At 66.6% G+C, this 23,245-nt stretch overlaps 4 protein-coding genes across 7 annotated transcripts; 3 read left to right on the forward strand and 1 right to left on the reverse strand.

Annotated features, from left to right (window-relative positions):
• The first annotated feature begins 46 nt into the window (after positions 1-46).
• Positions 47-4,278, forward strand: CHLRE_02g083800v5 (uncharacterized protein). 2 transcript variants are annotated; one of them, XM_043059291.1, is made up of 9 exons: positions 47-229; positions 297-374; positions 463-552; positions 663-828; positions 1,077-1,222; positions 1,701-1,851; positions 2,207-2,298; positions 2,584-2,708; positions 3,171-4,278. In XM_043059291.1, exons 1-9 carry the CDS (start codon positions 95-97, stop codon positions 3,289-3,291), a joined length of 1,104 nt encoding a protein of 367 aa, XP_042926925.1. In that variant the 5' UTR covers positions 47-94; the 3' UTR covers positions 3,292-4,278. The 2 variants fall into 2 exon arrangements, with proteins under 2 accessions (XP_042926925.1, XP_001701714.2); XM_001701662.2 differs by having other exon boundaries at positions 3,171-4,159.
• Positions 4,161-9,486, reverse strand: CHLRE_02g083850v5 (uncharacterized protein). 2 transcript variants are annotated; one of them, XM_043059292.1, is made up of 11 exons: positions 9,334-9,486; positions 9,034-9,199; positions 8,744-8,801; positions 8,348-8,400; positions 8,030-8,086; positions 7,425-7,535; positions 7,085-7,255; positions 6,789-6,830; positions 6,194-6,322; positions 5,570-5,658; positions 4,161-5,122 (listed from the first exon to the last, which is right to left on the reverse strand). In XM_043059292.1, exons 1-11 carry the CDS (start codon positions 9,396-9,398, stop codon positions 4,975-4,977), a joined length of 1,089 nt encoding a protein of 362 aa, XP_042926926.1. In that variant the 5' UTR covers positions 9,399-9,486; the 3' UTR covers positions 4,161-4,974. The 2 variants fall into 2 exon arrangements, with proteins under 2 accessions (XP_042926926.1, XP_042926927.1); XM_043059293.1 differs by having other exon boundaries at positions 4,281-5,122.
• A 100-nt stretch (positions 9,487-9,586) lies between these two features.
• On the forward strand, positions 9,587-20,268 carry CHLRE_02g083900v5 (uncharacterized protein). 2 transcript variants are annotated; one of them, XM_043059294.1, is made up of 19 exons: positions 9,587-10,580; positions 11,060-11,276; positions 11,486-11,566; positions 11,841-11,969; positions 12,329-12,456; positions 12,654-12,747; positions 13,046-13,550; positions 14,187-14,314; positions 14,611-14,709; positions 14,960-15,178; positions 15,371-16,091; positions 16,274-16,672; positions 16,846-16,979; positions 17,187-17,271; positions 17,626-18,325; positions 18,549-18,621; positions 18,767-18,915; positions 19,175-19,286; positions 19,581-20,268. In XM_043059294.1, exons 1-19 carry the CDS (start codon positions 9,727-9,729, stop codon positions 19,959-19,961), a joined length of 5,208 nt encoding a protein of 1,735 aa, XP_042926928.1. In that variant the 5' UTR covers positions 9,587-9,726; the 3' UTR covers positions 19,962-20,268. The 2 variants fall into 2 exon arrangements, with proteins under 2 accessions (XP_042926928.1, XP_042926929.1); XM_043059295.1 differs by lacking the exon at positions 16,846-16,979 and having other exon boundaries at positions 16,274-16,551.
• A 48-nt stretch (positions 20,269-20,316) lies between these two features.
• Positions 20,317-22,943, forward strand: CHLRE_02g083935v5 (uncharacterized protein). Its single transcript, XM_043059296.1, has 2 exons — positions 20,317-20,892; positions 21,048-22,943. Exons 1-2 carry the CDS (start codon positions 20,345-20,347, stop codon positions 22,630-22,632), a joined length of 2,133 nt encoding a protein of 710 aa, XP_042926930.1. The 5' UTR covers positions 20,317-20,344; the 3' UTR covers positions 22,633-22,943.
• The last annotated feature ends 302 nt before the right edge of the window (positions 22,944-23,245 follow it).

Consider the following 23,245-nt stretch of genomic DNA (forward strand, 5'->3'; position numbering starts at 1 on the left):
TTGCCTCGCAGTTTTGTGCTGAGCGCTTTGCCGCCGAAGAATCAATTCCTACTCACGTTGCTGCTTGTAGCTCGTAATTCAAAGCTTAACAGCCATGGCGACCAGCAACGGCAACGGGACCCCTGAGGTGGAGCCCTACGAGCCCAAGAACATCCTGATCACTGGTGGCGCGGGCTTTATCGCTTCCCACGTCGTGATTAGAATCACGAAGAACTACCCGCAATACAAGGTAGACTCGCTAGGGTGGTGCAACTTCCCGCTCGATGCACCCCAGCTAACAAGCTTGCCTCGAGCAGGTCGTTGTGCTGGATAAGCTCGACTACTGCGCCAGCCTCAAGAACTTGGGCAGCGTGGCCAACCTTCCCAACTTTCGGGTGCGTTTCAGTGCCGCGTGCAACTCCCGCGCGCAGCAGCGCTGCGTCGTTTCCCGCGTTCTCACGCTTCGTCTCGCGTCGCCCGCAGTTCATCAAGGGCGATATCCAGTCGATGGACCTCATCAGCTACATCCTGAAGACGGAGGAAATCGACACTGTAATGCACTTCGCTGCTCAGGTGCGTGGTCGGTCCCACGATCGGCGAGGGCGTCGTCGCCGATTGTTGCTGTTGCGCACGACTTGTTGTCAATTATCATATACTTACCAAATCCCCTCGATTGCGCGCAGACGCACGTCGACAACTCGTTCGGCAACAGCCTTGCGTTCACCCTGAACAACACCTATGGCACGCACGTCCTGCTGGAGGCTGCGCGCATGCACGGCCGCATCCGCCGCTTCATCAATGTCAGCACGGATGAGGTGTATGGCGAGACCAGTCTGGGCAAGACCACAGGTGGGGAGGCTGGGGAGGAGGGCAAGGGAGAGGGCGGGGTAGACGAGCAGTCGCGCACCTGTGACACGACAGTGCAAGGCTCAACTCCGTGATTCACCTAGTGTTCTGCCCGTGACGGCACCTGGCACGCTCATCGTCTCCTACATGCCGCTATGCTGCTTCTTGCCGCAGTCGGCCTTCCGTTCACAACGCTGCTCCTGCCATGCTCATCCCTTCCCACCACCACCCTCACGCCCCCCCACCCCCAGGCCTGGTGGAGTCCAGCCACTTGGACCCCACCAACCCCTACTCGGCCGCCAAGGCGGGTGCCGAGCTCATTGCGCGCGCCTACATCACCTCCTACAAGCTGCCCGTCATCATCACCCGCGGCAACAACGTGTATGGACCCCACCAGGTGGGTTTGATGTGGGTTGGCTTGCTGTTGGTGTGAATGCGGCTATGGCGAGACAGGGAAGCGCGAGGCAGCGGTGGTAGGGACCGAGCCAGGAGGGGCTGGGAGGTGCCGAATGGGGCGGGCAGCAAGGTGGCGAGGCGCAAGGAGCAGCGAAGGGGATCCGGCAGAAGTGCAACGCTGATGGAGAGGGTTGCAGTGGACGGAGGCATGGAGAACCGGGACGGATACGAGATGCCCGCCTGGCTTATAGGTCAGCCACCCAGGCTGTCACTAGGGACAGCCTAGGCCAGCAGCTTAGATGGCTCGCGAGTGGGCCGATGGCCATGTCACTGCTGGCCTGCTGCGCCAGCGGCCAGGGCAAACACCGCGGGCTATGACTGCAGCCATCCCATCCACCGTAGCGCACCTGACTCGTCAGCGCCATGCGCACTCCGAACAAACGATGCCTCTCCCCCACCCCACAAACTCCTTCCCGCAGTTCCCCGAGAAGCTCATCCCCAAGTTCACGCTGCTGGCCAACCGCGGCGCCGACCTGCCCATCCACGGCGACGGCACCAGCGTGCGCAGCTACCTGTACGTTGAGGACGTGGCGGAGGCCTTCGACTGCGTGCTGCACAAGGGCGTCACGGGTGGGTGGGTGGCCGGCGGCTACCAGGCGGTGGGGTGTGCAGCACTGATGGGGTGTGAGGCGGTGGAGCTGGGGCATGGGGCCGGGGGTGTAGGGGTTTACGCTGCTGCGGGGCTGAGTAAGGATGGGGTTGGGGCGCTTGAGTGGGAGGTACTGGCGGCCAGCGCCGACCCCAGCGGATCCGCAGCCAGTTGAAGTCAGGAGCAGAGCCCGAAAGGGGCTGGGTAGGACACGAGATGAGGAGGCATGGAGTTTTTGGTGGACGAGCAGATAGCGCCGGCACCCGCCTGGCAATGCCTGCGCCACCTCCGCCGCCCTTCACGCACTACCACACTCGCACACCTCTGGCCACACAGGCGAGACCTACAACATCGGCACGGAGCGCGAGCGCAGCGTCAAGGAGGTGGCCAAGGACATTGCCAAGTTCTTCAACCTGCCGGAGAGCAAGGTGCGTGGGCCGATGGGGGGGGGGCGAGCGCAGGGGGCAGCCTTCCATGAAGGACCGGCCGAGGGAGGAGACGGGCGCAGAGGGTGTTTGAACGTCATTCATGAGCGTGTCCAGACCGCGAGCGGGGCCGACAGGGGCATTGCAAGGCCGGGCTGCCAGCCCTAGACTGCTGGCAACGTTTGCTGTCCCCACGCATACCCACAACTTCCCTCCCCCCGACACACAGTCCGCGCTCCCTGACATGCTCTCAACGCACGCCCACTCGCCACCCACTCGTGCCCCCAGGTGGTCAACGTGCGCGACCGCGCCTTCAACGACCGCCGCTACTACATCGGCTCCAACAAGCTGGGCGCGCTGGGCTGGACGGAGCGGACCAGCTGGGAGGACGGGCTCAAGAAGACCATCGATTGGTGAGCAGGCGGCGCGGGGCTGCAAAGGGGGTTGCGACTTGCGAGGCGCGAACCCAGAGTGCGCTGGGCTGGGGGAGGGGATACTTGCCGGGGCAGCACCGCGCGGCAGGGGTTTGGGACGGAGGGTGCTTGTCTGGGCCCTACCAAACTGTCCCGGGACGGGCTGTGGGGAGGTGGGGACGCGGTTTGCGGGGACAGGATGGCGACGGGGGTGCAGGGCTGCATGGTAGGGGCACGGCGTGGGGGCCGGCCGCCGGCGGGCCGGCGGATGACTTGACTGGCGGGTGTTGCTTAGGGCGCCGGGGGGAGCGTTTCGGGTACAGCGTGACGACTCGTGTGTAGACAGGCCAGGCGCTCATGTAGCGTACGGGGCGTAATGACGACAAGGAAGGGATTAGGACAGGGGCCAGTTCGGGTCCCTGTGCTGAGAATCATCCCTGCGCCCATACCTGGCGTGTGCAGGTACATCAACCTGCCCAACCGCGACGAGTACTGGGCTGGCGACGTGGAGATGGCGCTCAAGCCGCACCCGGTCGTCAACGCCAACGCCGCAACCGTGTCTGGGCCATTCCTGGCCAACTAAACGCCAACTACTGCTGGGCAGGGTGTTTGGATGTCGGCCACATAGACTAAGGATGGCCGACAGCGCATATCCCCTGCGTCAGCCCGCGTGCCGACGGCTGGCGCCAAAAGCGCCTTACCGGAGCGGGGCGGTGACGCCGGCAGACTTATGCGTCGGAGGCGGTAGAGCAGGACTTTCCCAGGCACGGCGCAGGGCGAAACGCGTGGTATGGAGCTCGTGCACTTCGCGTGGGCACAGCTGTGGCCCATGTGCGGGTGCGCCATGCGGCATGCGAGTGAGCGCAGAGCTGGGGCTGTACAGCAGGGATGGCTGCGAGCGCGCAGGCACGGTAGGTACATAACGAACATTCTTCTTGCGTGGACGTTTAGACAAGAGTGACATGTGGCCCCTTTGACGTGAGTGCACGGCCGGACTTGGATACCCAGAGCCGTGATTATTTGACCTGACCCGTAGGATGACTAACTAGCGTGCAGGGCCGAAATGGGGGCAGCCGGGCAGAGCTGGAGCAGTGGGTAGGTAGTTTGGGTGGATGTCGGAGCGTGTTCAGTGGCTGGTGGGAGGAGTGATGCTTGCAGGTTGGGAGGTAACGCAGATGCAGGCGTGCAATGTGTGTGGTGCGGTATGGTGGCACATGCCCGTATCGCTGTGATGATGCGGCTTGCCACGCACGCCTGCGAGCCCCGCATGCATGGGAGGCTGGTGTTATTGCCAGGCAGAGTGATTCGAGTTCGTCTAGGCATCAGGTCCAGGGCCCGGGCGGGGGCTGTGCATGTTGTGAACGCACGAGATCAGGAGTGCCCGGGAGACAGATAGGAGGATGCCGGGACAGGGACGTGCTCCCTGGCGCAAGGACAAAGGCATGTATATACGGAGTTTCAGGGGCCAGGTGCCGCCGCTGTGAGTCTAGCTCTCCTTGGGCATCAGCATGCAGCTCCTGCTGCCACTGCGACGGCCGCGGTACCCATGTGTGGCAGAAACTCGTGGGCAGTCTCTGGCTAGTCATAAAGTCCCTTAACCTGCTCTATCCTGCTAGGCTGCTACACACTGGCATCGTGCTGGCCTGCCCGGCAATGCGGATTTGGTCCTCAGTCTGCACGCCATTCCGCACGCCACCGCAGCGCATGCAGTCCCCTTGCCATGTTCCATCACGAGCCACCGCAGCGCATGCAGTCCCCTTGCCATGTTCCATCACGAGCAGCGCATGCAGTCCGTCGACGTCGGTACGCAGCATACGCGCAGATCCCCTGCCTCAACATGATGTTTCAAGTCTCGACTGCGAACTCCGATACGCTTTCACAATGAACGCGCCCAAGCCATCCCATGCCGCCGTGCGCCGCCCCCTCGAGGTCACGTCAATGCCGTACCGTCGACCTCACATAGCCCGCTCCCCACTGCCAGCATCCGAGCATCCACGCTGCGCTCCGCCTCTCCTCCATTCCTGTTTCCCGGCAAGTCCCCCGGCCCCCGGCCCCCCGCACCCGCACGCGCGCCACCTCCTCTTCCTCGCCCTCCTTCCCTGCGGCCACGCAGCCTGCCGCCCTGCCTGCTGCCCAGCTTCAGCTTGCGCTGGCTGATTGCAAAAGGGACCTGCCGACGCAGCTGGTGAGCCAGCAACGTGCAACCCCAAGAGCGCAGTACGGCAGCGCACGACAGCCTGCCGCTTGGCTTGACAATGCACCACGCTCAGTAGTGCACCACCTGCTCCTTGTGCTCGGGGTCCGCCAGCGCCAGCACCTCGCGCTCGCCGCTGATGGTGCTGAACTCGTGCTCGCGGATGAACCACAGGTGCCGCGGGCTGTAGCGGGTGCCGCGCAGCCGCGCCGTCCAGCTCCTGCGTATGGGGTGGGGGTTACATTCATGATTAGTTAAGGAAGTGGTAGACCGTAGGCAGTAATATTGGGCGGTCGGGTGGTGGGCGCTGGGGAGAGGGGCGCCACGGAGGAGGGGGGAGAGCCAGGACCGTCCAATGCAAGTAAAGCGAGACGCAGGGGAGAGCGCGAAAACCCAAGGTGCGCTGTAGGATTCGGGGGCTGGTTTGCGCAAGCCTGCAGGCAAGAGACTCAAGAGAGAGCGGCTAAACGGGCTGCGTTGGCCGGGGCGGGCAGCCACGTGGTTGGACAGACCTCGTGGCGCGACCGCTTGGCGCCCCGACCTCGGCACGGGCAGCCGCTGCCGACCCCGTCCCCATCCTCCTGGGCTAGTAGCTAGGGGCCAGGGGGGTTGTAGTTACTAGCCCAAATCAAAGCAAACCAGGGGGCAGGGGGCCTGCTCGACTCACTTGCAGGCCTCTGAGATGGCCGCCACGGCCTGGCGGCCCAGGGGCGTGGAGCTCACGATGCGCAGCAGCGAGGAGTGGATGATGGTGGCCTGGGGGCAGCGGCGGGAGGAGGCGTGTGGGACCGCGTGCTCAGGGGACACAGAAACGAAATGCATGCGCGCGTGTGACTGTGTGTACAGTACATAATTGTGATGTGACTGTGTGAACTCACGTGTGTTTTGGAGGGGCGGGGCTGGGGCGGGACGCACGCACGCAAGCACGCACGCACGCACGCACGCAGGCACGCACGCAGGCACGCAGGCACGCAGGCACGCAGGCACGCAGTCAGGCACGCAGGCACGCAGGCACGCAGGCACGCAGGCACGCAGTCAGGCACGCAGGCACGCAGGCACGCAGGCACGCAGTCAGGCACGCAGGCACGCAGGCACGCAGGCACGCAGTCAGGCACGCAGGCACGCAGGCACGCAGGCACGCAGTCAGGCACGCAGGCACGCAGGCACGCAGGCACGCAGTCAGGCACGCAGGCACGCAGGCACGCAGGCACGCACGCACGCACGCATACACGCACGCAAGCACGCATACACGCACGCAGGCAGGCACGCAGTCAGGCACGCAGGCACGCACCTGCTTGGTGGAGGCTCCGGGGAAGGCGTCCCGCAGGCGGTGCCTCAGCCCGCTGACGACGGCGCCGGAGCCCACCTCCGTCCACGTCAGCAGCAGCACGCCCGTGGACGCCTGGACCACCCGCTCCAGCTGGGGGGGGGCGGGTGGAGGCGGGCGGCGGCGGGCAGGGGCGGAGGACAAGGGGGCTGTTAGAAGACACCACGACAAGGTGTGTTTGTGTTTGTGTTTGTGTGCGTGTGTGCGGTGGTGCGGGGATAGAAAGCTCAAACATGCCAGTTCACAAAAGTATGGCGCTGCGTTGTCCGGTAACACGTGAGCACGGTGTACGGCAATGAGCGCACCAACGCAGGCGGAGGATGCAGGAAGGGCCCTCTAGCACCCGGTCCTACCACCCCCAAATACGCCCAGCCTCACTCCACGCCCTCCTTACTCTCAGCCCCGGAATGTTGCGGTTCTGGCTCCGCCGCTCCACCCCCCGCGCCACCCGCCACTCCACCCGCCGCGCCACCCGCCACTCCACCCGCCGCGCCACCCGCCACTCCACCCGCCGCGCCACCCGCCACCCACCCGCCACGCCACCCGCCGCGCCTCTCACCCGCAACGTGGGCACTTGCGTGTCCGCCACTAAATCCTTAATCTGCAGAGGTGGCAGTGCAGCAGAATTGGCAGGGGTGGTGGCGGTGACGGCCGCGAGAGAGGCTTGCTGCCAGAAGCCCAGAATGATGGCGAGCTCGCGCCTGGAACGGTGCAAGCCCCCCGCCCAGCATGGCCTTCCTCCCTCCAGCCTGGCCCCTCCCTCCCCTCCCCTCCCCTCCCCTCCCCTCCCCTCCGACACCGCCAGCCCCCCCCAGTTTGGGCTGGAATTTACAACACCCCCCCCCACACACGCACCAGCTGCAGCTCCCGCGCCGACTCGGCGGGTGTGGGCAGGCGGCGCAGGTGCGGCGGCTGCGCGGGGTCGTCCAGCCCGCCGTCGGCGCGGGTGGGGTTGGGCCGCGGGTCGGAGGGCTGCGAGGTGTGAAACACGGTGCAGTGGTAGTTGCTGCGCGCGTTGGCAAACACCTGCGGTGTATACCAGGGGTGCAGGGGTGGAGCGTGGAAGGGGTGACGGGTAGAAGAGAATACAAGGCGTGGGGCACGGGTGTGGGGCAGGAGAAGAGGAGAGATCAGGAGGTTAAGAGCTCGCTCACCGCGCTCACCCAAAGCCCACCCCAAGCCCAACCCGCCCCACCTTGGCTCCCGCCGGCAGCAGCCGCATGATGTCCGCCGTCACAGCCGCCGCAATGCGCAGCACCACAGGCGACTCCTCCAGCGGCACCACCAGCAACCGCACCGAGCCGTACTGCACAGCGGGGTACCGGTGCCGTACAGGGGGGCGGGCCGTTCATGTGGAGGACAGAGTAATTGAATCACAAGTATGTATGAAGTGCCGACGTCCATGGGGGTTATGTGCCCGGGCCCAATGAAATCCCATCATCAGGGGGGCGGCGTGCGGTCAGATGGCACGGCAACCGCATCAGGGGGCAGTGGGTGCCACGTCGGCCAGTGGGGGCGCACGTCGTAAGGCACACCTCGCGGCGGTTGATACGGCCACGGTGAAGTGCTAGGGGTTGCGGCCACGTGTGTACCATGGCGCATAGCGTGTCGGGGCCAAGCGCAGCCCCCGCCTCTTCGCCGCCGCCACCCCTGATGCCGCAGCCAGGCACCCGCAACGCCGGCTGCACGTGCTTGCGCCGAACCTCCACGCTTCTGTCTATTGTTGCTTAATGGGCATGGTTTAGATGATCCCCCTCCTCCCTCCTCCCTCCCTCCCTCCCTCTCTCCCTGTATGCCCACCTGCAGAGGCGGCTCCAGCTCTGGGTACTTGCGTGGCCAGGGCGTGTTGTGCTCGTCCTGCAGGCGGCACACATCGACACATACACATACACATGCCAGTGTGTGCATACCCTCGCCCCTTATACTTCCCTCACACACGGTCCCAGCGTGTTTCCTTGCCTTGTCCTTCCGCAACACAGGCATCACTGCAGAACACCCTGCAGCTCGCCCTCGCTGTGCGTGTGCTCCTCCCAAACCCCTCCCCTGCCCCGACACAGCCGCCACCTGACCCAACACACAAGCAGGCACGCGGTGGCGCCTCGCCGCCCAGCCACCCACCTCCAATCCGTGGAACCAGCTCTTCAGCGGGTCGATGGCCTTTGCATTTAGGTCTGCGTGCACACATGCACACATGCTTGCTTGCACTTGTCTTTATGCGCAGGCACTGGCATTTGAGGTGCTCTGTAGGGCCTGACTAATTGCGCAGCCTGCCAGACGTCGCCCACCTAGCGTCACTTCCACCACCATTCAACCCGCTACACCACGACTTTCGCCTCCGCTTCCGGCCTGCCTCCGCCACCCTCTGCCTCTGTCCCCCTCCGCCTCTGCCGCCGTCCCCCTTCCGCCTCCGCCTCCGTCCCTCCCACTGGACGTCGGCACTTTAAACTGTGATGAAGTCCCTACGTTCTCCACATGAACGGCTACCCCCCCCCCCCCGCCCGACTGCCGCCACACCGGACGACTCGAACTCCTCAGCCATTCGCCGGTACAGGGCCGCCCAGTCCTGAGCCTCCTGTGCTCGCGAGCAGGTTAGTAGAGACCGGGTTGGCTGGGGGGTGCTTGACACGCTGTTTGAACCTTTGCCCCCCGGCATCCTGGACTACCCTGCACCGCTCTCCCGGCCCCCCATTACCCTGAGAGGTGCCGTGTAGTGTGCCAGCCCTCCCCCCGTGCCCTCCCCCACATACACAAACCTGCATGTATCCACCCCTTCCCTTATCTTATCAAACACACAAAGCAGCCACCTGCGTCTCTGGCCCCTTGTCGCTCGCCGCCGCCGCGCCATGAAGCTCCGGGTGCTCCGCCGCGCCGCTGTGGCTGGCGCCCGCCCCCGCCGCCGCGCCGCTGCCCGCCCCGGCCCCCATGACGGTGATGGTCTTCGGCGAGCGCGAGTTCCGCATGAACCATGTGCTGCGAGTTGGCGCAAGGGAATGGATGGAGAGGGGAGGGCGAGGGTTTGGGGTGATGGTTGGCGCAACAGCCCCGCGCGCCGGCCGATCGCTGCGAGGTAGCTGGCTTCGCGAGGCCAGCTGTGTGAAACTCACGTCGCGACTAGCGCGGCGCCAAGCGCTGCAGATGTGGCGAGCAAGCCAGTCGCAACGATGTGCATGGTGGTGAACCCGCCGCGGTGAGAATGTTGCTCGCGATGGTGTGAGCGAAGGGGCATAACCTGCCCCTCGTGGGGTTGGGCAGCAGGAAGCGGTGCAGTGTGGTGGTGGGAATGAAGGCCGTCCTCGGTGATGTGCGGGGGCATATATACTTGGTGATATCAGATAGTCGCGTATGTTTCAGTACTGTATAGACATACAACGGACCAGCATTACACGAGCAAGCAGAAGCACGCCAAGACTGAATTCGTTGACCTGGACAATGCGTGGGGTTTCGGCGTTTCTCTTTCAAAAACATTAGAGATCGCATCATAGTTGCTAGTTATAGGAATGTCGGGGGATAACACCACGCTTCCCGACTGGGGGCAGCTCGTAAGTGACGCGGCAAGCGGTGGCGGGAGGCCCTTTGACAACGTTCACCCGTTCCTGGACGCTGTCGAAGAGTTGTTGTCAACACCGCAATTCCACTTCAAGACCGTGCAGCAGTCCCTCAACGCATCATTCTTCAAGACCATTCCCGCTGCTCGCTCTCTCGATTTCCTAATCTCGTGCCTCGAAGAGCTCATCACCAATGCACCGGCAGGCCCAGCAACAGCGGCTGAGCAAACCGACACGGAGACGCCTGCTGGGGACGAGGCCGTCGCTCCTGGCACCTCAGCCGAGGCCGCCGAGGCCGTTGCGGCAGCAGGCAGCGGTGCTGCCGACAGTACTGACGCGGATGCAGCTGCACCTGCGGCGGCCTCAGCGACATCAGAGGCCGTTGCGGAATACGCAGCCGCGGAGGCCGCACAGACTCAAACCGCCAAGCGGCAGAAGGAGCAGCAGCAACAGCAACAACAACAGAACGCGCGCAGCGGCACTTTGTCCCACCTGCTTCTAGATCTCATACACCAACACACGCGTGCCCGCGCCGCCGCCGCGGCGGCGGCGGCCGCCACAGCCGCCAGCGCAACACCGCCGGCGCCGCCAGCCGCCGGCGCCCCGCCGCCAGCGCCCACCACCTCCGCCTCCGTATTCGATATGGTCCTCGCTTCCGCGGCGGAGACGGACGCAGTGACGGAGCTGCGGGCGGCGGCGGCTGTGGTGCGGGCGGCACGGGTGCAGGCGCTGTTTGCGGCGGCGTACAGTCAGCCCCGACACGCGCGCGTAGCGCTCAAGATTGCGCAGGCGTTCGGCATCACCAGGTGTGTGTATATATATATATATATATATGTGTGTGTGTGTGTTTGTGTGTGTGTGTGTGTGTGTACGCATACTGGCTGTGCGGGACTGCCCCATTGCGGGCGTGTGGAGTGGGGTAGCCAATGCCGGGTGGGCATGATGACTGCATGGCGTGGCGGCGCCATCTTTGCTGGCCTCCAACCTTCCAGCCCGGCTTCGTTTGGGGCTCCAGCCCCTCCCGGCCTCCGCCTTAACGATTGGGACCTATTTCTTTGGGCTCGGCAAATAACACCCACCCACACACCCCTGTCTACCGTCTATCACTTCCTGAACTACCGTAATCGTGTTTGCCTTTCCTCCTCCCTGCCACATCCACACCCTCCCCCGAAATGACCTCCGCTCCCCTCTGCTGCATCTCGTCTTAATCAATCATGCATTGAACCCCTCCCCTCACCCCACCCACCCACCGACCCACCCGTGACCACTGCACCCACGCACGCAGCTCGGACCTGCCGCCCGGCGGTCCTCAGGCGCTGGCGGCCGCCGTGTCGCGCCTGCTGCTGGACCGCGTGACGCTCACGCCGGGACTGGGCCTGGTGGCGGCCTTCCCCGAGCTCAGCGACCTGGTGGACAGGCCGGCGCTGCTGCGGCTGCTGGTGGCGGAGGGCAAGGAGGCGGCGGCGGAGAAGTGGGCGGCGGGGCTGGCGAGGCAGGACCAGGTGCGGGGCGGGGCGGGGCGGGGCGTGGGGTTTGGGTTGGGGCGAGGGTGGGGTTCCGTGTGCGTTTTGCCGTTGCGATTGTTGGAACTGCTCTGCCCGCGCGCTGCCCACCCCTCGCAATTCAAGGACACGCACCACTGCCTCGCATCCCATAAACAGTCCTGCGCGTTGCCCTCAAGAACGCACACCGCCCCCTGCCGCCGCCGCAGATCTTGTACGTCCAGATCTGCATTGACGCCGACCGCCTCAAGTCCGCGGCCCGAGCCACACGCCTGTTCAGTCTGCGCCAGGTGGGCGGGGTAGCTGGCGCCTGCGGCCTGGGGCATGGGGCCTGCGGCCTGGGGCGTGCGGGGCCCGGGGCAGCGCCCGTCGTTACACATGTTGGCAAGTTGCCCCCGTGCATACGCCGCTCCTTGCTGTCATTACACAACACTTGTGTGCAAATTGCGCCACGCGTGCCAAGTGCTGCTCCTGGCTGGCCATCGGGCTGCCACACGCGCCGCGCCTCACACCGTACGGCCCATCGATGACCATGAATATAACCCCACCCGCACTGTTCCACAGGAGTTTCCTGACATTGAGGCCCGCTACCGGCGCTCCTCGCTCGCACGCCTGGCCTCCAAGCGGGTGTGGGGCGTGGCGGCGGCCTTTGTGGGCACTGACGCCGAGCTGCAGACGGAGCTGCTGAGGGCGGTGAGGCAGGCGGGCGGTGGTGGAATGGGGGGTGCTGCTGGTGGTGGTGTTCTTAGGGGTGGTGTGTGCGGTGTGGAGTGGTTTCAAGTCGTGACTGGAACCGGAGAGGGGTGGCGTGGTTTCCAGTCGCAAGCAAGCAAGGCAAGGCTGGAATGGGATGCGGGCGTGCTGCGGAGCGAGGGAAAGACATGGCGGAGCCGTGGGAATCCTGGGTACCGAACTTATCACTTTCCAGCATCAGCATACAAGTATTCTCGCGCTGCATTACGAACTAGTTGCAATATGACCGTGTTTACCATCCTGCATCCTCCGCCGCCACTAGCCACCACTCCAATATCACCCCCACCGCCCTGCCGCAGATGGTGGAGGCGGGCGAGGGCGGTCTGGCGGAGGAGTACCGCAAGCGCTTCGGCCTGCCGCCCGCCCTCATGGCGGCGCTCATTGACCCGGAGGCGCTGGCGGCGCAGGAGGCGGCGCGGGCGGCCAAGTGAGCTGCGGCGGGTGCTGCGGGGGTGCTGCGGGGGGGGGGCGGGGGCGTGGTGGTGCGTGTTGCCCTGCCCTTGCCGCCGTACTGCCGTCCTATTGCCGCCGCCCTACTGTCGCCCCCCCCCCCCACCTACCACTTCCCCCGTCTACCACTTCCTTAACTAATCATGAATGTAACCCCCCCCCCCCCCGCTGCAGGTACCTGCCTCTGGCTCTGCCGTCGGACCGGGTCATCTGGGCGGACGGGCCAGAGGGTCTGGCGGCGGCGGCGGAGGCGCTGGCGGGCGCGCAGGTGCGTGTGTGCGCTAGATTGCAGGTGGCAGGTGTGGTTGTGCGTGCGTGTGCGTGCGTATGTACATGTGTGTGTGTATGGTGCAGGGGCGCAGACGTGCTTGGGCCAGTGATGCCATGCGGCCACGCGGCCTTGGGTGCGGGCGTCTGGCTGCAGGCGCCTGTGCAGCCAAGCAGCCTTTGCCACACCGGCATACACTTTAGCGCACGTGGGGCAACACTGCATTTGTTAATAACAACACAGAAGGAAGACTCACTCAAACACATCTTTATGTTTATGTGTGTGTGTATGATCACAGGTGCTGGGCCTTGATGTGGAGTGGAAGGCCTCGGGTCGCGAGCTGGAGGCCGCAGACGAGGCGGAGGCCGACACCGGTGTCGCGGAGGGCGAAACCACCGAGGGCGAAACCACCGAGGGCGAAACCACGGAAGGGGAGACCACCGGCGCGGAAGGCGAGGCTGGCGGCAAGCGCAAGGCGAGCGCGCGCGCCGCCGCCGCCGCCAGCGGTCCGGGCGGGCTTGCGGCTCTGCTTGGCAGCGGGGGAGGCGGCGGGGGAGGCGGCGGCGGCTCGCCTGCGGCGCTGCTGCAGGTTGCTACTGCCGATTGGGCGGTCTTGTTCGACCTGATCGCGCTGTGCGGGCCCGGCAGTAGCAGCAGCGCCGCCGCCGCTCCGGGAGGCGAGCAGGAGGCGGCTGCAGCCGATGCTACTGCCGCCACAACTCCTTTGGACGCGGTGCTACTGCCGCTGTTCTCGCGGACGCCGGCGGAGGGCGGCTGCTTGGTGCTGGGGTTCGGCCTGTCGGGTACGTGCCTGGGTGGCTGTCGTGACGTACTACGGGTGCAACGTGGGTGCGGGACAGGGGGGAAGGCAGACAGGCAGGGGGGTATCGGCTGTGTGCCGACCGCCAGACACACCGCCGCGAGGCAAGTCGGGAACTTGCCAGACGAACCCGAAATTTCCCCCCGCGCCTGTCTACTTCGCTATGTACTCCTCTGTACCAATCTGTGCAACTCCCTACACGCTGTGTAGGCCCCACCGCCTTTTGCTTGTACCCTATTCCGTTCGCTCTGCCAACCCCAGTCCCACCCGCCCACCTGCTTACCGTTCCATGCACCTGCCCACCTACCTCACCCGCTCACCTGCCCTCCCACCCGCCCTTCCACCCTGCCCTCCCACCAACCACCAACCACCAACCCCTCCCACTCACCACGCCTCCGGACGTCGGCACTCTTAAAAAATGTGATTTTTATCATTCCATTCTCCACATGGACGGCTACCACTTCCGTGCCTGGCTACAACTCAGTGTGTACGACTCATCGTCACAAGAACTAGCCTTCTCTGTCAGCCTGCGGCCTCCTAGAGAAGCCTGCGGCCTCCTAGAGAAGCCGTCATTTACGACGGTAATGATGAACGGCCACCCCCTCCCCGCCACCCCCAGGTGACCTGGCCAAGCTGAGCGGCTCCTACCCAGCCGTGGCCGCCTTCCGCCGCGTGGCCGCCACGCTGGACGTGTGGGAGCTGTGGCGGGCGCACCTCATCGCGCAGGCACAGGCGGCCCGGCCCAAGGTGTGTGCGCCGTGCGCTCTTTATGTGTATGTGTATGTGTGTGTGTGTGTATGTTGAAGAGCACAAGGAAAACAAAGCGCAAAGAGTGTATGAGTGTGTGTGTGTGTGTGTGTGCGTGTGTGTGTCGCCCCTGCGTTGCCTGGCCTGGCCTGATAAATACCGTAGTAGCAGCGTAACAGTGTCACACGGCGCTGGTCCTTTCCTCGTCTAACATGCCTGTCCTTGTCCGCCCCCGTGTCCTGCACACACCGCACACAACGCCGCCGCCGCCGCCGCTACATGTGTGTGCCCTGCAGGGCGCGCCGCCCGTGCAGCTGCCAGCGCGGGCCTTCCAGGCGGGGCTCTCCACGCTGGCGGCGGGGCTGCTGGGCAAGCCGCTGGACAAGACCATGCAGGCGCGGGGGCAGAGGGAGGGAGGGAGGGAGGGAGGGAGGGAGGGAGGGAGGGAGGGAGGGAGGGAGGGAGGGAGGGAGGGAGGGAGGGAGGGAGGGAGGGAGGAAGGAAGGGAGGGATGGAGGGAGGGAGGGAGCCGACTTCTGACATACATGGCCAGCCCGCACGGATTTCTGACCCCTGCCATTGCCGCCAGGCCGTTGCCGAACCACCATGTCCTGGCCTGCAACCCCCCTCTGCCTCGGCCCCCAGGTGTCGGACTGGGAGGCCCGGCCTCTGAGCGCCCGCCAGATGACGTACGCGGCGCAGGACGCACACGTGCTCGTACGCCTGTACGGCGAGCTGCGGAACCGCCTGCCGGCGGGCGTGGCGGACCAGGTCGAGGCGGTTAAAACCGTGTCGTACACGGCGGGCGCATCGCCGTCGCCGGTCGGCCCGAGGAGCAACGGCGGCACTCCGCAGAAGCGCAAGGTAGGTCCTCGTGCTGTCGCGTGTGCGTGTGTTTGTGTAGGTATCATTGCCGTGCTGGGGGGCCGCTGACGCCTAGGTGTTGATGTTGTTGCGGCATGCTATGATGTTACTGCGGCGATGTGACGCCGTTATCATCGAGTAACTTTTCTAGGCGCAGGCAATGTACTGAACGCCAGCAGCGGCTGAACGCAGGCAAGCGTGGCGGCGCCGGCGGCGGCGACGACGGAGGGCGAGGAGCAGCTGCGGGCGGCGCCGCCAGCGGAGGCGCCGGCGGGAGCGGCGGTACCGGCGGCGGCGGCGGCGGCGGCGGGCGGGGGCAGCTGCCAGCCGCGCAGCCCGAGCCGGCCGCGTGAGGATGGGGAGGGAGGGGATGGTGGCGGAGGTGCAGGTGGTGGTGGGGGGGGAGGTGGCGGAAGTGGCGGAGCAAGCAGCCAAGGAGCCGATGCCGGCGGGGTTTCGACATCCGGTGTAGGAGGGGGCATAGCTGGCGGCGGCGGTGGAGGAGGAGGCGGCGGCGGCGGTGGAGGCGGCGGCGGTGGCGGGGGGCGATCCGCTGCCAGCGTTTTAGCGCTGCCTACGTCGGGAGGGACTATCAAGGCCCTCAGTCGGGCATACGGAGACACGCTGCCTCTAGCCACCTCCATGGCTGCCTCGGCTCTCGCGGCGCCGCCGCAGCCGCTGTCGCCGCAGGCCGCCGCAGGCTGTAGCAGCTGTGGCACTGGCGCCGCCGAGGCGGCGGGCGGGGCGGGGGGCGCGGGGGGGCAGCAGCTGCCGCCCGGGGTGGCGGCGGCGCTGGCGCGGCACGGGCTGGGCGGCGCGGTGTGGTGGCTGCAGCCAGCGGGGCTACCGGTTCCGGCAGTAGCAGCAGTGGCAGTAGCAGCAATGGCAGTAGCACCTGCTGCACCCGCTGCAGGTGAGTTGGAGGCGGGAATCGGGCCGCCATGCGCGCTGGGAGTCGCATGACTCTCAGACTCCCCGGTTGTCTGTGGCGTTCTTGGGATTCTCGGCACCCCTGCCCCCGGCATTGTGAGTACCGTATAGAGCATGGTTTCCAAAGCAAGGCGCCCCGTTGCCCGCTTGCCCTGACTATCGCAGGTGCCGCCGACACTGCAACCGCAACCGCCTCGCCCACTCAGCCGCCGCAACCGCAACTGCCGCAACCGCCATGCCCACCCAGCTCAACCGCACCCACACCTGCAGTAGCAGTAGCACCAACCGCAGTAGCACCGCTGCCGCCAACCGCCACCGCAGCCGAGGCGGCGGCGGCGGTTGGCGTGCCGACGTGTCGCATCGCGAAGAGCATTGCCGTACTGGCGGCTGGGAAACCCTGGCTGGCGGCTGTGCGAGGGGACCGACGGCTCGACTGGCACAAGGCAGGAGGGGGCTCCGGCTTAGGCCCCGGGGGCGTGTGCTGTAGCAGTGGGGGCGGCAGTAGCGCCACTGCGGGGCCTGCGGCAGTAGCAGTAGCAGGGAAGAGCTGGGGGCGGTGTGCCGGTGCGTGTCATGTTGCGCGCCGGGCGATGGCGCCCGGCGCCGTGGTGACGGCGGCAGTGGCGGCGGCGGCGGCGGCTGGCGGCGGCGCGGGCAGCAGTGGCGGCGGCGGCGGCGGCGGTGGGGCCAGCTATGGAGCGATGGGCATGCGGGGGACGACGTGTGTGCTGCGCCAGTCGCGGTGCCAGCGGGGCCTGGCGGGGAGGGCAGGTCTGCCAGGGCCGGCGGCGGCGCTGTTGCCCAGGCCGGTCCGGGGAGCAGCCGCCGCCGCCGCCACTTCTGCCGCCGCCGCCGCCACTGCCACCGCAAGGTGCTCGCGCCGTGTGTGTGGCTGCTGGGGATTTGCACGACGTGCTCGGGTTTGCAGTGCTCCGTGTCACCGGACCGGATCTATGAACCCACGCATCGATACCAGGACTGCACATCATTTCATAGATTGCAATGCGCGTGCGTGTGACTCACTCCCGCCCTCCTCCCCCGCCCTCCTCCACTGCCCCCATGCGCCCTGTTGTTGCAGGTGGCTGCTGCGGTAGGCGTGGCGCGGCGGGCGCTGCGAGTGGCCACGCCGGGCGAGTGCGTGTCGGCGTACGGCTACGTGCCAGGTGTGGCGTCGGGTGTCCGGGGTGCGGCGTCGGGTGCGGGGCTCGGGTTGGGGGTGGGGTGGGCTTATGTGCCCGAGCCCAACGCAATAGGGCCCGGGAGGGATGCCTAAGGAGGCAGGGAAGTCATAGGCGCCCGGCGGGGCAGCACACCCGCTCTTAACTCTCGTTGGAAAACTTCTAGCGGGGTCTTCGCTGGCCACCGCACCGGGCTGCGAATGGGCTTCATACGCTGCGCGCTCGCTGCGGATGTGCCAGCTCCGGCAGTGGGTGCACCTCCCCCAGTAACCCCAGTAGTCCCAGTACGGTAACCCTCTCCCCCCCCCACCCCCTCGCGACGTCCCGCCGCCCACACAGGCACGCTGCCGCCGTTCGGCCACCCCTCGCCCGTGCCGGTGCTGGTGGATGAGGGGCTGAGCTGGGCCGCCGAGGCGCAGGCGGAGGGGGAGGCGCAGGCGCAGGCGGTGGTGGAGGCGGAGGAGCCGGAGCCGAAGCAGCAGGCCCTGACAGGTACGGCCGCCGCGGTGGCTGCCGCCGCCCTCCCTCCTGGCAACACGAATAGCGCTCCGCTGCCGCCGCCACCTCCGCCTCCATCGTGCGCCTCCTCCTCCTCCTCCTCAGCCGCCATAGCGCCCATCCCGGCCTCATCCGCATCCGCCTCCAACCCCTCCTCCAGCCCCCCCTCCTACCCAGCCCCCTCCCCTCCTGCCGCCCACGGCCCCGCCCGCCCGGGGCTGCTGTTCTGCGGCAGCGGCGTCTCCTCCGCCGTCCTGGGCCTCACCTTCCCACAGCTGCTGCAGCTGACAGGCGGCCGCTCAGCCGACATCGTGGCTGACGACGGCGGCGGCAACGGCGGCGGCGGCAGCGCGCCCGCCTCCGGCGGCCCCTCCGCCTCGCCCTCGCCCGCCGCCTCCTACCCCAACCTCCTCACCGCTGGCGCTCCTGCTACTGCCGGTGCCGGCGACGCGGCTGCTACAGCCGCCGCGGCTGCGGCAGTGGCTACTGCCGGGCCGCCCAGCCGCTTCCTGCTGGACTCCATGCTAGGGCGGCTGTGCAGGTGCGGGCGGCGTCACACCCCGTCAAGTCACGGCGCTCGGCACAGCCCCAGCATTCGCCTCCTGAGATACTAGGCACACGGCTGGCTAGCCGGCACCGCGCAGTTTGCACTGTGTCGTGGACCTCACTGCCACCCCTATCTCCTTGATGGGGGTAACACTCACGGCATTGCAGTATCATTCGCATCGCGGTGCAACACGTGACGCGCACGTGGGTGGGTGCAGGTGGCTGCGCTGCCTGGGGCTGGACGCCGAGTACGTGGGCCGCACCTCGCCCGGCAAACAGGAGCTGGCGCGGGTGCGTGAAACAGCGCCAGGGGCAGCGGCAGCGGGGAATTCCATGGCGACATCGCAGTCGTTCCTTGCCCCCACCTGCCCCTCATCTCCGTTCGCCTCCCTCAATCCCCTTCACCCCTCCACACCCTGCGCCTCCCCGCCTCCAGCTGACCGCGCGCGCCGCCTCCGAGGGCCGCGTGTTCCTGACCCGCGACCAGCGCCTGGCAGAGCGGCGTGACGTGGCGGCGCCGCACGTGCTGGGCAGCGACGACCCGCAGCAGCAGCTGGACGAGCTGGCGCAGCACTTTGGGGTCAGGTGAGGGAGAGGGGCGGGGCGGAAGAGGGGGGGAGGAGGTGGGGGGAGGAGGGGGAGGGAGAGGGAGAGGGGAAGGGAGAGGGGAAGGCAGGGGAGGAGGAGAGAGGGGAGTGCCGGGTGAGGAGGTGGCGGCCGGCGCGGGTCATGGTGGCGCCACGGAACACACCCACACACACATATACACACACACTCCGAAACACACACAAAAACACACACACACACACACACACAACACATACACGCACTCCAAAACACACAGGTTCGACGAGGCCCTGGTCATGTCGCGCTGTAACGCCTGCAACGCCGCCGCCTTCCAGCTGGTCTGCCCCAAGGAGGCGGCCAGGGAGCTGGTGCCGCCGCGGGTGTACGACGTGAGTACGGCCGCCGCCTTGGCGGGCGGCGAGGGTGAAGGGTTGCGCCTCCACGCTAGCAAGGCAGGCGTGTTGGCGCGGCCGCGGCCGACGTTGACTGATGACTCAGCTCGGCTTGCTTCTCCGACCGACCCCATCACTACTGGTAGCCTCTTCACAGCGCGAAAGGCCCACTGCAGCCTCGCCTGCCTTGTCCCAGCTTCCAATTCTTCAATGACTAGGATATCGCCTCCTCCACTTCCCTCCCCGCCCCTTTCCCCCCTCCACCCGCTCCTGCTGCTGCCCCGCTCCCAGCTGGTGGACGAGTTCTGGCGCTGCGGCTGCTGCGGCAAGGTGTTCTGGATGGGCCCCAAGTCCGCCTCCGCCATAGCGCTGGTGGAGGGAATGCTGGCGCGCGCGCGGCAGCCCGGAGAGCCGCTGGCGCACTCCTTCTTCAATGACGGGTACCTGGCGACAGATGTAGCGGCTGGGGATGGGGAGGAAGGGGAGGGAGGTGAGGCGGGAGAGGGGGAAAAGCAGGGGGAGGGGGAGGGGGGGCAGGCCGAGGGGGAGGCGGAGAGGGAGGCGAGGGAGCGTGTGGCAGCAGGAGCGACGGCGGCAGCGGCAGTACGGGAGGAAGCGGAAGAGGGGGGTGCGGCTGCTGCGGCGCCCGATGCGCTGCCAGTGGGCTCGTAAGGCAGTAGGTTGTTGTGGCCGGCTAGGTGTGGTGGGCTTGTAGCGCCAGAGGCAGGAGCGCGCGGCATCGTGATGGTGACAGGGACGTGCGTGGTGAATGGTGAGGTGCGTGGTGATGGCAGGCGCAGGCACTGCAGATATTCTTTCATGGTTGCCTCCGCTGGTGAGCGCCTTGTAGGAGCGTATGAGACGAGCGAGACTGGATGGGCATTGCCCACCCCTGATGAAGTTTAGCGGGCGCCCGCATGGCATGCGTGCTGTGCGCCGTAACTCACCGAACTCGGCTCCGGACTTTGATAGCGACGCATATCACAGTTCATTGCATTGCAGTGTCCAACACGATGCGCCGCTAGCTACTAAAAAACAGCGCTTCTGTGAGAACGATGCCCAAAGTCCGCGACCGAACGCGAATCGGCCAGGAGTTTGCTGTGCTTCCGTGGCAGCAGCGCCATGATGAAAAAGAGATTCCTGAGGACGCGCTGTACTCGGTACAGAGCGTGAACCTGTTCGCGCCATCTGGGACCCAATTTCCTCGCGAGGCAGCCCTAGCAGACGCGAAACCCAGCGATGAGGACTTGACTGAGGAGCCAGATGACGAACCGGACAGCGGCGGATGGATAAAGAAGGACACCAGCGCAGAGCCGACCCCGACTCGCCGACGTGCTGCCACTCAGGCTGCGCGGCCTACCGGCGCCCCGGCGTCGGTGCTGACAATGGTGCTCCACGAGCCCGCGGCGACTTTGCAGTACACACCTGGGTCTGGAGGCGACTCCGACCTTGCCAGTGGCTCAGACGCCGAGACGCAGCCGCCAGAACAGGAGGAGGAGGACGGGGTGGAGGCGGATGCAGCTGACAGCCTTGAGCCGCAGAGGCCGCCGGAGCTGCTGGGTGTGTGCCAGCTGGCCATCACGCCCTCAGGCCGTGGCATGGGGTAAGCAGGACGTGGTTGTGCTTGTGACGTGCGGTGGTGAGAGACTCGCATTACGCGGGTTCAGGAGGACGGGCGCAGGGCTGCTGCTAGGAGCCGCCACACCCATCTTCGTCGTCCTGGCTGATGTTGTATGCTTCATGCTACTGCTGATGCAGGCACATAGTCATCACCGGGCGTCATCACCTGGGCGTTGCCGGCGGCGCCCATGCCTGTGCCGGCGCCGCGAGCCCCGCGGTGCTGGTGCTGGGGGTGGCCACGCAGCCGGTGGCGGCCACGGAGGAGCTGGACCCCTGCTTCGCAGACGAGTCCTTCGACCTGCTGCGGCTGCGGCTGACCCACATGCAGCCCGGCGCGCGGCAAGCAGCAGCAGACTTGAATGAGGCAGGGCCGGGGCCCGGCTCGGCGGCTGCGGCGGTGGCCGCACCGGCAGCCAAGCGCGGCTGTAGCAGCGGCGGCAATGGCAGCGGCAGCAGCGGCGGGAGGAGCAGTAGCAGCAGGGGCGGGGGCCGGGCCAGCAGCGTGGAGGTGTTGGTGTCACGCACGGGCGGGGACATGGCGCGGCTCATGGCGCCGCCGGAGGAGTGGCTGGTGAGGCGGACGCTGGGGGACCATGCCCTCGCGCTCATGCGGCAGCGGCAGCAGACGCGCGCGCAGCAGCAGCAGCGACAGCGGGAGCGGGAGCAGCGGCCTGGCATGGGCGGGGAGACGGCGGAGCGGGAGGACGCCGAGGCAGATGATGAGGAGGAGGGGTACCGGCGGCACCAGGCCGGTGCTGGCGGCTACTGCTACTCCAGTGACTCGGAGGGCGAGCCGCTGCTGGACCCCCGGCTGGACCCCTTCATCGCGCAGGGCCTGGGGCTGGCGTCAGGAACCAGGGCCGCGGCAAGGAGGCGGCGGTGGCCGGCAGGCGGCGCAGGCGGCGGAGCAGTTGGAGGAGGCGGTGGTGCAAAGTCCCCGCGGCAGAGGGGCCGCGGGGCTGCCAATGCAGAGGCCAAGGCTGAGGCCGGGGATGCAGATGACGGAGGTCCGGGCATGGCGCCAGCAGGGGAGGGGAGCGGGGGCCGCGCGGCGCGCGTGAAGCGCCAGCGCACAGGTGCTGGCCGGCCTGTGCAGCGTGAGAGGGGGCAAAGCGAGGAGGGGCAGCAAGGCGAGGAGGAGGAGGAGGAGGAGGAGGAGGAGGAGGAGGAGGAGGAGGAGGAGGAGGAGGAGGAGGAGGAGGAGGGGCGGCAAGGCGAGGAGGAGGAGGAGGAGGGGCGGCAAGGCGAGGAGGAGGCGGGGACCACTGCTTCAGAGGAGGACGGCACCGAAGCCGGGGACGACGCCGACGATGACAGTGACGATGACAATGACAGCGAGCCGGAAGCCGACATCCAGCTGAGCTTCCAGCCGGAGACACTGCTCAGCGGCGGCGCGGCGTTGGCACGGATGGCGGACTTTGCCAGGCCGCTACTGCCGCGGCGGCTACGGCTGGCTGCAGCTACTGCGGCCGCAGCTGCCGGGCCTGCAGGCGTGGATGTCAAGAGGGAGGGGGAGGCAGGCGCGGGAGCGGGAACGGGAGCGGGAGCGGGAGACAAGGGCGCAGAGGCGCGGGGCGGGGCTGGCGGTGTACCGGCAGCAGCTGGGGGGCAGGATGGGGCTGGGGGCTGGGCGGAGGAGGACGGGGAGTGGGAGGAGGCGGTGGTGTGTGTCGGCCCAGTGCGTGTCCGGGGGCTGCCGCGATCATGGAGGCGGTGCTTGTAGCTGACGCTGTCGACACTGCGCATGGTAGCGACCTAAGGGCTGACCTACAAGACTGGAGGTTCATGGTCATGCTTTCAGGCCGTTGGTGACGTAGGTTAAATTTCAGGATTGCAAGAGTGGCACGCGCTTTGACGGAAGGCGATACGAACACCCGAGGCTTCTATCAGCATGCTGTACTCCCAGCGCCAATTACGCTGCACACTACGGGAGCACGCAAACGTGCCCCTTACCCTGTCTCAACGCACGCAAAGCGTGTGACCCGGCTTCTCATGATGAATTGGTGGCAAGCAATATTGTAATACCTTAATCTGGGTGCGGAGCTGAGCGTAATAAAGGTGTTTCTCATAGCTAGCAAGCAGTGAAAGAGTGCCTGGTTAGCACGAGTCTTGGCCGCACCGGGGGCTGGGGGTACTAGGAGTCGGGGCCAGGAGCGTTGGTGGTCAAGAGACAAGAGTGCATGTGCGGATGTGCGGCGATCACCTGAGCCTTGGACGCACCCATCATCGCACCGTACCGCGCGTAGGGCGTATTTCACGGCGCGCGCCCATCCACAAATACACACATACACAAAATGGACGGCTTAGCAGACCTGCGCATTCACCGCGAGGAGGCA

This window comes from Chlamydomonas reinhardtii, chromosome 2 (genome assembly GCF_000002595.2).
Source record: "Chlamydomonas reinhardtii strain CC-503 cw92 mt+ chromosome 2, whole genome shotgun sequence".
In the NCBI taxonomy this organism is placed as follows: Eukaryota; Viridiplantae; Chlorophyta; class Chlorophyceae; order Chlamydomonadales; family Chlamydomonadaceae; genus Chlamydomonas; species Chlamydomonas reinhardtii.